At 46.8% G+C, this 12604-nt stretch overlaps 1 protein-coding gene across 1 annotated transcript in view; it reads left to right on the forward strand.

Annotated features, from left to right (window-relative positions):
• The window catches only part of STK32B (serine/threonine kinase 32B), a 353263-nt gene that overhangs the window by 117339 nt on the left and 223320 nt on the right, over positions 1-12604 (forward strand). Inside the window, exon 3 of the mRNA XM_004269626.4 lies at positions 5465-5616. Coding sequence (XP_004269674.1) covers positions 5465-5616 — 152 coding nt within the window. The remainder of the gene's footprint in view (positions 1-5464; positions 5617-12604) is intronic.

Here is a 12604-nt window from a genome sequence, read left to right on the forward strand (position 1 = left end):
TCGGGCTGGAATGTGGAGTCCCGGGCGCTGATTGGGGAGTTAATGCACTCAGGGCTCAGGGTTGGGTCCCAGGCTCAGCTCAGCTCCCCACCCGCCCATGTTTCCTGGGCACCTGTGTGGGCCACACGCTCTGCTGGGCTCTATGGACACCTGACTGTAGACCTGCGGGGCTCAGATGAAACGCACTGCACAGGAAGGATCACAGAGGTGCCTGGCCGAGTTGGTCAGCCAGAAGTCGATGGCCATGATGGACATTTACAGACTGTCTTAGTTTCCTGTGGCTGCTTTAACACACGGGGTGATTTAAAACGGCCGAGGTTTATTCTCCACTGTTCCGGAAGCTCTGGGAAGGATCTGTCCCGGGCCTGTCTCTTGGCTACTGGGGTTGCGGCTATCCTAGGCCTTCCTTGCCTTAAAGATGCATCATCTCTCCAATCTCTGCCTTCTTTTCTCTTATTATAAAGACACTGGTTGATTTGGGGCCCGCCCTAATCCTAGATGACACATCTTGAGAGCCTTAATTATATCTGCAAAGACCCTTGAACCAAATAAAGTCTCCGTCACAAGCTTAGGGGGTCAGAACTGTTCAACCAGGACTACAGCCTGCCTGTCCCCTCCTATTTGGTTTTGTGCATTGCATTCCCTGTGCCACAGTCATCCTGCCTGACAGAGAGCCTGAGGGCTGGTCCCACCTGTCCCAGCTTCCTTGGGTCTGCAACGTGAAGGGAATGGCTCAAGCCACCCTGGCAAGCCAGTAGGAAATGTCACCCCAAGCTCCAGCCATGGGACCCTGTGTCCTGGGAAGCATGCCTCCCTCCCAGCACCCTGCCCTGCCTTCAGATAAGTCCTTAATGATGGTTGTGATGACAGTACCAGTAATCACAATAATAACTGCATTTGCTGAGAGGCCTCTGTGCCGGGAGCATTAAATGTCCATAACCCTATGGGAAGTAAAGAAAACTCACCTCCATTCGGTACCTCCAACATGACAGCACCACAGCACGCCCTTCACAGCATCCCCTCCCATGTCCTCACAACAGCCCTTGGAGTAAGAACATACCACCCCCATTTTACTGATGAGTAGACTGAGGCTCAGAGAGGGTGGTTGCACAGCAAAGAACTGGAATATAAGCCCCGCTCAGAGTGACCCGAGAACCCAAACTCCTTCTGTGTCTCTGAGACTTCCCGGCAGACCTTTGTCTCCACTCAGTGCCTTAGACTTGTCTTCGGTCTTCTTTTCATCGTAGCCTCTCTGTCCCCTGGTCAGGTTGAGTCAGCCATTGCTACCTGCCTTGCTTGGCCAGTGAGGAAGCAAGGGCAGAGGAGCCAGGGATACGTGCAAGAGGGCCATGAGCAGAGCCCAGCTCTCCAGACCCCGCGTCCAGCTCTGTGTTCCTGAGAAACATAGAGTGTTTCTAAGATGCCTTAGAAGATAGATTCAAGCCCTCAGTGTATAGAGGAGGAAGTTAAGGGATCCCAGCCACACCTTTTCTTTTATTTTTTGTCTTTTTACTTTTGTTTGTTGTTTTGTTTTTTAACATCTTTATTGGAGTAAAATTGCTTTACAATGTTGTGTTAGTTTCTGCTGTATAACAAAGTGAATCAGCCATACATATACATATATCCCCGTATCTCCTCACTCTTGTGTCTCCCTCCCACCCTCCCTATCCCACCCCTCTAGGTGGTCACAAAGCACCGAGCTGATCTCCCTGTGCTATGCAGCTGCTTCCCACTAGCTATCTGTTTTACATGTGGTAGTGTATATATGTCAATGCTACTCTCTCACTTCGTCCCAGCTTACCCTTCCCCCCCCCACCCCGTGTCCTCAAGTGCATTCTCTACATCTGCGTCTTTATTCCTGTCCTGGCCCTAGGGTCATCAGAACCTTTTTTTTTTTTTAGATTCCATATATATGTGTTAGCATACAGTATTTGTTTTTCTCTTTCTTACTTACTTCAGTCTGTATGACAGACTTTAGGTCCATCCACCTTACTACAAATAGTTCAGTTTCGTTATTTTTATGGCTGAGTAATATTCCATTGTATACATGTGCCACATCTTCTTTATCCACTCATCTGTCGATAGACACTTAGGTTGCTTCCATGTCCTTGCTATTGTAAATAGAGCTGCAATGAACATTGTGGTACATGACTCTTTTTGAATTATGGTTTTCTCAGGGTATATGCCCAGTAGTGGGATTGCTGGGTCATATGGTAGTTCTATATGTAGTTTTTTAAGGAACCTCCATACTGTTCTCCACAGTGACTGTATCAATTTACATTCCCACCAACAGTGCAAGAGGGTTCCCTTTTCTCCACACCCTCTCCAGCATTTCTTGTTTGTAGATTTTTTGATGATGGCCATTCTGACCCGTGTGAGGTGATACCTCATTGTGATTTTGATCTGCATTTCTCTAATGATTAATGATGTTGAGCATCCTTTAACTCTTAGAGGAAAACATAGGCAAAACACTCTATGACATAAATCACAGCAAGATCCTTTTTGACCCACCTCCTAGAGAAATGGAAGTAAAAACAAAAATAAACAAATGGGACCTAATGAAGCTTAGAAGCTTTTGCACAGGAATGGAAACCATAAACGAGATGAAAAGACAACCCTCAGAATGGGAGAAAATATTTGCAAACAAAGCAACTGATAAAGGATTAATCTCCAAAATATAAAAGCAGCTCATGCAGCTCAATATCAAAAAAACAAACAGCCCAATCCAGAAATGGGCAGAAGACCTAAATAGACATTTCTCCAAAGAAGATGTACAGATTGCCAGCCACACCTTTTCATCAGCATGGAGCTGGCCAAGACCCCAGGCCTCAGCCTCTTGTTTGACTTGTAAATCCAAGCCTTCAAGCTCCAGGCAACGTCCTGTACCAACCTCTCTTCCTTATCTGGTACCCAAAGTCAGACCTCCAAACCCTATTCAAATCCTGAGCTCTGCTTTGAAAGCTAGAATTCTAATCCCATTTTGAAGAGTCTCTGCTAGTTCCTGAGCTGTCTCCGAGCTGCTATGAGTGTCACCCTCCTCCTTCCCGCCCACCCCCCTACCCTGCCCCGGGAGGTGAGAGCCATCTCTCAGCACCTTTGCCCCTCGTCAGTCATACCAACAAGAGCTGGGGCTGGGAGGGGTCTTCCTCTGACGGGGGCATTGCCCAGACTCAGCTTTTCGAGATGATGCAGCCAACTGGATTTCAGGGCTCCCAGGCCTGGCAGAGACCGTGTCTACTCCACATCTCTTCTGAGAAGGCAAATGAGGAGTGAGAGAGATGAGAAACCCTAATTAGTGGAACGATCTGCCCCCTGTGTGTCTGCCTGCGGACGTGGGTCTCAGGGCTCTGGAAGTCTCTCTTCAGATTCCTGCGAACCAGGACCCCAAGGGGCTTTTGTCCAGCACACCTTTGCCTTCTGTGGTTTTATATTTTCAAGTTCACTGGTAAAGTTCTTGGGTCTTCAACCTCATGCCACTAATCGTACTGCCTGGAAAAGCATTCTTTTGGAGATTTCATGAAATGTGCTTCTTAAGGCATTGAGATTCGGGTGACATTTATCATCCCCCAGACACAGCCGGGCACTCCCACTTCCTTGGTCTCAGTGGGGCAGGGTGGGCTTTGATAACTCTGTTCAGACAGATGCTGAGACAGAAGCTCAGAAAGGCAGCAAGAACCAGAGTGGGAATTGGAATTCAGGCTTTTCCCTACCGTCTTGTATCTGCCTCAGATTCATAGCACATCGGAGCAAAAGGGGTCCAATTTCCAATAGAAGACCAACTTGGGACGCCCAGAGAAAACACCGAATTCCCAGGCCCGTAACCATATCCCTCGTGTTCTCTCTCACAGACCTGTTCCCAGGGAGGATGCGTCATTGGTGCGTTCCTGGGAAGGCAGAGAGCCTGGGTTTGAGTCCTGAGGCGTGAGGAAGGTCTAAAACCTTTCTGTGCTTCTCTTCCTTTATCTGTCAAGTGAGGGTAATAAAACTACTTACTGTACGGGGTTGCATAGTATCCGTCCCCAAATTCATGTGATGTAGCTGCTAGCAAGGGGAATCAAGGATTGATAACAACCCCCAGAAATGAGAAGAGGCAAAGAAGGACCCTCCCCGAGAGCCTGCAGAGGGGACGTGGCCCTGGCAACACCTTAATTTGGAGCTTCTGGCTCAGAACTGTGAGACGGTAAATTTCTGCTATTTTGAGCCCCCAGTTTGTGGTACTTTGTTATGGCAGCCCGAGGAAATGAATACGATTCCCCATCAGGATGTTGGGAATACAGGACGTGTTCACCCTGCTACTTTTTTCCAGCCACACCATACTCCTTGCCGGGTGTCCTAAGGCTCTATGTTCTCCTTTATATCTTCCCTTTCCCCTAAAAGCCTCTTCGTTTGCCTTTGCCATCTTTCCATCCTTTCATGCCCACCCTCTGGCATTAGGGCCTCGAGAGAGCCTTCTCTGACAGCATGTCCCCCCTCCCAGCGCTGCCCCTTGTGAGTAAGGACGTCACTCAAAAATCAGACTGTTGTGGGTTTGAATCACCGTCCTGACACCGAGGGGCTTGTTGAACTCTGGACAAGTTAACTAGTGCACACGGGGCTGCAGCTTCCTCGTGCTCAAGGGAAGGTGGAGCCTTTATTCGCAAGGTTCTGGTGGGGATCACGTGAGATAATCAAGGAGACAGTTTGCTCAGTCTCCCAAAGTAGAGTGCTCAGTACAGGAGCTGCCACCATTGCTGTCACCACTTCTCCTTTGCTCACCCAGGGCCCCTGCGCCTTAGTTTGGGTCTCCCCAACGGCCCTGGAGAGGAAGCAGGCACAGGTAGTGAGTTGGGAAATGAGTCAGGGAAGGAAAGGCAGGAGGCTGCTGGTAAGGGTGTGCCGTCAAGCCAGTTAGCCCTGTGGGCAAACTCTCAAACTCCGGGAGCCGTGGGATGGACAAGGGGTCTGGGGTGTAGATGCCCCAGCTGCCTGCATGGGCCGAGTGTTGCTTCTGTGGACCTTCACTCTTCGGCATCGCCAGTCTGTTACAGCAACGCAGGCTCTGCTGGCAGACAGAATCGTCGGTCAAAGAGAAGCGGGGCTGGCGATGGAGGTGTGAGCGGAAGTGGGGAGGGCGGGGGCCACGGGAGGCACAGATACGTGTATCTCAGCATCATAGGTATTGGTGCATCTGTCTGTTTTCCTCCCAGGCTATGAGCTCCTTGAGTGCAGGGCTGCCTCTTCCCCCTCCTGTTTGTGCAGCTGCTTTTTCAGCACTTTCTTAGTGTAAATACCTGATCAACAGGTGAATCTGGTCCAGCTCTTCCATTTTGCAAATATTGGAGAGGTTGTGGCATAGCCAGCACTGCTCCACTAGCAAGATTTCAGAACCAAGACTTGAACCCAGGAGTAGGGATGCCGTGAGGGGCTGCCTTTTTGTTCCTTTGAAACGTTGGCCTGAATATTCTCCCTTTTGGCTGTCACTCAGGTCTGCATCGTGCAGAAGCGAGACACTAAGAAAATGTACGCGATGAAGTACATGAACAAGCAGAAGTGCATCGAGAGGGACGAAGTCCGGAACGTCTTCCGGGAGCTCCAGATCATGCAGGGGCTGGAGCATCCTTTCTTGGTCAATCTGTGGTGAGTGATTCCATCCAGGGCTCCGGTGAAATCCTCATTATGGAGGCAAATGCAAATCCGGCTCTGCTAGAAGGAAGCTTCTGTACTGTAGAGAGAAAGAAATGAAATTTTCTGGGTTCAGATATTCTTGTAAATATTTCGTTGGGTACACTTTCTGATGACTAATCGGTAGAGTACATTTTCTGATGAAATCATTAAACATAGGCTTAATTTTCATTCGGTCCTCTTACCTGGTGAATCAGGATTGAAATCGGTTTAGAAGAGAAGGTTTTTGTATGTTCGAGAACACATGTAGAATGTGATAAGAGGATGCCAAATGGAGCCTTCTAAGGGGAGTTTAACTTTTTTAGAAAATTACACCCACAGTGTTCGTGGCAAGCAGGACTTGCCATGAACATGAGGAGCTGACGTTTTACTCCACTTACGATGGCTGCCCGGTGTGGACATGCTAAATTCCAGGTTTTGAATCTGGCCGATGAGGCCCGCTAGGAGCCATGTTCTGGAACTTTCTCTCCCTCCCACCCCTGGCTATCATCTCTGCTTTAATTTGTGTCCTAGATTTGCCCCTTTGCTGGTTGTTTCCCTGCCTCTGTGTCTTTGCATGTGAAGTCTCCTCTTCCTGAAACTTCCGCCTTCCTGTCTCCCCAGCTTCCTCTGACCAAATGCCGTGCATTCCTTTGGTTCAGCTTTCGAGGTACGTAGGCGAGGAGGCTTCGCTGCCCCACAGGCTGGGTGAACACTCCTCATGTCTCCACCTTGACCTGTGCTTGACCCAACATAGCCTGCATCACCTTGAATCCAAATTATTGTTTATTTATCTGTCCTTACTAAGAAATCACTTGCTCCTTGAGAACAAAGACTGTCTCCTGGTTCTTTGTTTCTGGGAGTCTAATACAGACTCAGACATGTTGGGGGCACTTAATCAATGTTTCCTGAGCTGGATTTTGTTGAAGGGGAGAGGATAGGCTATTCTAGGAAACAAAATCTGACAGTTGCATTCTGCATCTTTTGATCTTCAGAGCATCCTTTCTGATGGGAAAGTCTAGCCTAGCCTGAATCCCTAATATCACCAAGTATTTCTCTTGCCCTTCATATATAGAAGCACTCTGAACACTGGGTGATAGGACAAGGAGGGACATCAGTTGTCCTGTTTGAGAAAATCCAAGTCTGCCCAGCAGATGCCTCAGACTTGGGCATTTCTGTGGGCAAACGCCATACTGTGTGTCATACACTAGAATCTGGGTAACAAGTGTGCATTTGTCATGTCTCCAGCCACCCAAACACTTCAGTTTTTTGGGGGCAATAAACCTCTTCATGTTTTGATTGCGGTACGAGGAAATGTTTTAAATTTATTTTTTATTGCGGTGACATTTGGTTTATAACATCACATAAATTTCATGTATACAACATTGTATTTCTACTTACATATACCCTACAGTGTGCGCATCACCAAAAATTAAGCTTCCATTCATCACCGTACAGTTGATTCCCTTTACCCATTTCACTCCCCTTCCCCCAGCCCATCCCTTTCCTTCCGGTAACCACTCCTCTATTCTCAGTATGTATGTACGTGTTTGTTTTTGATTGATCTGATTTGTTCCTTTATTTTTTGTTTGTTGGCTTTTTATGTCCCACATATGAGTAAAATCATACAATATTTGTCTTTCTCCATCTGACGTATTTACCTTAGCATAATAACCGTCAAATTCTATCCATGTTGTTTCAAATGGCAAGATTTCATCTATATTTTTATGGCAGAATAGTAATCAGTTGTATATATATACCACATCTTCTTTATCCATTTGTCCGTTGATGGGCACTTAGGTGTTTACCATATCTTCACTATTATACATACATAGTACTGCAAGGAGCATGGGAGTGCAAATATCTTTTCAAATTAATGTGTTTGTATTCTTTGGATAAATACCCAGAATTGGGACAGCTGGCTCATATGGTACTTATTGTCTTAATTTTTTGAGGAATCTCCATACTATTTTCCACTGTGGCTGCATCATTTCTAATTAGAAAAGCAACATAGGTTCATTGCAAAATACAGAAAATGACATACATAAGAAGGCAACAATTATCCAGAATCCTACCACCACCAGATTACATTTCAGTGTGTAATTCTTTTTATACTTCTTTTCTCATATCAATATGACTGTAGATGTCATTGATATAAAACCATGCATAACAATGTTGGATTTTGTTTTTTCAAATTAATTGTCTAGTAGGAGCATTATCTCCTTATTACAAACTTTCTGTAAATCACTTCTAATGGCTACATAACCTTCCACTGTGGAGAAGTTCAATAAGACATCTAACCTCTAACCTGTCGTATAGGTTATTTAGGGCTGTTTCTAATTATCTTGCCAATGTAAATCATGCTGAGATGAAGTTCTCTGAGCTTGAACTGTTTCAGGGGAGACTCCTTAGACCGATTAAGGGCATGGGATGTACATCTGGACAGTGATGTGTGTTGAAGGAGGGAGGATGTGTCGGCATCCTCCCTTTTTAGGACCGTTTTTCGATGCTCTGTTCATGGTCTCCAAGATGCCAACAGATTAATGACAGACCCCCTTTAATTCCATGTAAGCGCTGGGTCAATGGGAAAGCTCCCTGTGCACGTTGGCCTCTTAGGGCATTGGATTCCCATCATAAGCAAGAAAGGATAGAACCTGCTGCTTGATTTTGGAGTCTCCAACTCTTTGGCCTCAATTTTTCACCTGCTAATGGTGAAAATAATACCTTGTTTACTGCTAGCACTGTTTTGAGAGTTAACTGATAGGAAAAGATATGACAGTATATTTTCTGTAAATGAAAATATTGTTTACTGTTAGAGGTTATGTATATATGTGTGTGTGCATGTGTATACCTACATATGATAATAGATGGATGATAGATAGAGAGAGAGAGAGAGAGAGAGAGAGAGAGGGAGAGAGAATGCTCCTTCCAGCTATAAGTGAAAAGGAGAGGGTCTTTAGTTCACTGGGCAGTACTGAGTACTTTACATACTGTGTGGCTCAGGGGGCAGAAACTTAAACTTGCTTCAACACCAAAGGGAATTTCTTGGGTTTTATACCTAAAAAGTCTAGAATTCTAGCTGACTTCGGTCTCTATCTCCTGCTTTCCCCTGTGCTGGCTGTGTTTCAGAGCCACGACTCATGCTGACTGATGGTTTTCCTACTTCTACTAGCTGAACAGCCACAGCAGAGGCTGAAGGTCACGGGCATGATTGACCTGGTCATGTGCTCCTTCCTAAAGCAGTGGGGAAGGGACCAGGAGGTTGGTCCCACCTGAGTCTTAGGAATCTGCAGAGGGAGGTTGGGAGCTGTTTCCAGAAAACAGTAGTGACTGTGCTCACCACGTGATTGGCACCTGCCACCACTCCTTGTGCTGGAGTCTTCATAACAGCCCTGTGGGACAAGGGGTTTGGGCCCCATTTGTCAAAGAAGTAAAGCAGGGCTCAACGCAGTTCATGATCTTACCTGAATCAACGGAATTGCGATTCAAACTCAAGATCGTCCAGTGTGCCCCGAGGTTTCCAGTTCTTGTAGGCAAATACCACTAACGTTTATTAGGTACTTGATAAGTGTCTTCTTTAACTGCTATTAATCCTCCTAACGGCCTCTTTAGTTTCCTGCTATCATCCTATTATTATTGTCCCCATTTTACAGATGGGGTAACTGAGTCACACCACTAATAAATGGAGGAGATGGGACTTGAACCCAGGCTGTCTGGCATCATGGCCCACATTCACAACCCTTCTGCCATGGCTGCTGTGAGAAGGCCCTGACCCTACCCTGCTTAGCCCACCACACCCCCTTCCTCCCTGCATGGAGCCCCTCCTGCTGGGCTTCTGTTTGCTGCCTCCCTTACCCTGCTAGGAGGGAGCATGGTGTGGGATTGCTTGTCAGGTTCATAAGGACACTACTGCTTTAAATTAATTATACATCAGCTTTTCATCTCATTACACGGAGGGTGAATTATCGCAGACTTGGAAAGCCTGACTACGCCCCTTGTCATTCTTCTCTTTTGCTGACATGCTCTATAACTGGCAAAGGCAAAGGCAAAGGCAAAGGCCGGGCACTGATTAGTTTTCACAACAATTTACCCTCTAAAGAACGAATGATGGGTGCTCCCAAGCCCGTGACGATCCAGGTGGAGTTGTCAAGTGCAATATTTTCACCTGTTCTGAAGCAAAGCTGTTTTGCTCTCTGGGGCTTAAGACAACTGGGGCAAAGGAAAAAGGCAATGAAAAATCACACCCCAGAGAAGAGGGCTGTGCACTAGCGGGAGCCCTGGAGAGGTGGGGAGGGGAGAGATGGCGGGGAGGGGAGAGATGGGCTCTGAGGTCCGATCTCCCAGGTTCTAATGACAGCTCTGCCTCTTGTAGGCAAAGCGGCTACTCTGGAACTGTGTTGCCTCCCCGCCCCCTTCCTGCCCCACAATATGACTAACCCCCAATATGACTATATCTGGAGACAGGATCTTTAGGTGGCTGTTAAGGTTATATGCGGTCATTAGGGTGGAACCCTAATCCGAAAGGATGGTGGCCTTGTAAGAAGATGGAGAGAGAGCGAGTCTCTGCCGTGTGAGGACATAGCATGAAGGTGGCTGTCTGCAAACCAGGAAGAGAACCCTCACTGGAACACGACCGTGCCCAGACCCTGATCTTGGACTTCCAGTCTCCAGAGCTGTGTGAGAATACACTAACTTCCAGTGCTTCCGCCTCCCAGGCAGTGGTATTTTGTTACGGCAACCTGAGCAGACTAATACAGAGGGCTCGAGAGTGATTTCATTCTCCCCCGTGTCTCAGTTTCCTTATTTGGAAAATGGAAATGAAAAGATGACCCCATGATAGAGTTGCTATAAGGGCCAAATGGGGGAATACATAACAAGCATCCACATGGTCCCAGGCATGAGGTGACCACTGGATCAGGGACCTCCACTGCTGTTGATATGATTAGCACCCGTCTTTCAGGTTAGTCTGGGGCTGGCTGGACCGGTTCTCTCCTTCTCTTCCAGCGGGGAACATGAGGACATGCTGACTGTTGGAAGATGAGTCTTGAGATTTCGGTACTAGATTTTTATCCTGATTACATTGTGGTGGGTAGGTAGTTCACTGTGTTTTCAGACTGTATTTTCAAAATCCAATTCTGCTTACCAGATTGACTATATTTACTGTACTGTTAAAATGTTCTGTTTATAATTAGGCAGCGCCTCCCCTGCCCTGTTTGCTGCTGGATTAACTGTGAGGACGGATACCTAGCAGGATAGGATGAGAACAGATACCTGCAATCAGTTTAAACTGTTCTCATAGCAAGTGTTTCTGGAACCTTCTCTGAGTAGCGAAAGGCTGAGTCAAGACGTAGGTCTCCATGAGCCACTCTCAGGCAAGAAAGAATCACTTAAATTAGTGGCTAGTTTTTCTTAAGCATTGAGACCTTTGATTAGAGTAAAACTGTGTAAGGTTTTTAAAGGTGAAGCTGATCTGTCTGAAGCAAGTGGGCAGGAAAGGAGGTTGGGGGGAGGATAGAGACAGAAGGTCCCTCAGGGACCTTTGATGAAGGATAGAAGCCCTTTACAAATAATCACCAGTCACTGAGCAGCTTCATTTCCATAAAACTAATTATCTTTGGCCTTGAATATTGCTACAACCTCCCAACCAGCATTTCAACACTCAGCCATCACCAGTTTTCCCCACACAGGGTGTCTTGGTCAGCTCAGGTCACAGTAACAGACTACCATAGACTGGGGGCCTTAAAAGACATTTATTTCTCACAGTTCTGCAGGCTGAGACTTCTGAGATCAGGGTGCCAACATGGTCAAGTTCTGATGAATACCCTTTTCCTGGTGTAGAGATGGCTGTCTTCCTGCTGTGCCTTCACCTGGGGGAGAGAGACAGAGAGAGCTCTCTCTTGCCTCTTCTTGTAAGGGCACTAATCCCATCATGAGGGTTCCACCCTCATGACCTAATTACCCCGAAAGCTCTATCTCCGTCACATTGGAGACTAGAGTTTCAACATATGAATTGGGGGAGGGGACATAAGCACAGTCTATAGCACAGGGCAAGTCTTACCAAAGTGCAAATCCGAGCCCACTCTCTGATTAGAATTCTGCGATGACTCCCCAAAGCCCACAGAATAGATGTCTCTCCATGCCCTGGCCTCTTGACATTATGTCAGCCTCTCCTCCTGACACCCACCCCTGCTACCATCTTGGTGCATTTTTGTCCCAGACATACTAACTGATTAGTGGCACCTGTAATTCATCTTGCTGTCATCAGCCCTCCGGGCCTTTGCACATGCTGTTCCTTCTGCCTGGAACACCGTCTCCCCTTTGTTCTCTTTGAGAACTTCTGCCCCCACAAGTATTCATTCATTAAATAGATATTTATTGGACTCTTACTGGGTACCAGGCACTGTCTTAATTTTTAAGGATCCAGAGAAGAAGAGAATCCTTATGACTACTGCCTCTTAAAGTCTATAGGTCAGGCACCAATTCCTCTATCGAGCTGCCTCAGGATTGCCACCTAGGCCTCAACTGGCAGTGCTTTCATCTGCACTCTGTTGCAGTACCAAGCAGCTCAATCACATTTATCCATCTGTACATCTGTTTCTTCCATTAGCAGTGAGCCACTTGGGGAATGGGACCATGCTTTATTCACCTCTGTATTCCTAGCATCCAATGTTCAATAAGTTAATTCACTCAGTGTTTGTTAAGGACCTACGACATGCCAAACCCTGTGTTGGCATCGGTGATAGAACAATGAGCGAGACAGTCACTCTACTTCTTTACAGAGCTTACAGATGAGAGAGGACAGACCTTAAACCAACAGTTGGCCCTGCTCCCCTGCTCTCTTCCTTCCATCTTAAGTAGTCACTGTCCTTTGGGGTCCTGGGTAACTTAAAAAATATAGAGGTTACAATTGTCCACCATGTCCTGGAGGTCATAGATGGGAAATGCTCATGGGTTTTTTCCCAAT

This window comes from Orcinus orca, chromosome 4 (genome assembly GCF_937001465.1).
Source record: "Orcinus orca chromosome 4, mOrcOrc1.1, whole genome shotgun sequence".
NCBI lineage: Eukaryota > Metazoa > Chordata > Mammalia > Artiodactyla > Delphinidae > Orcinus > Orcinus orca.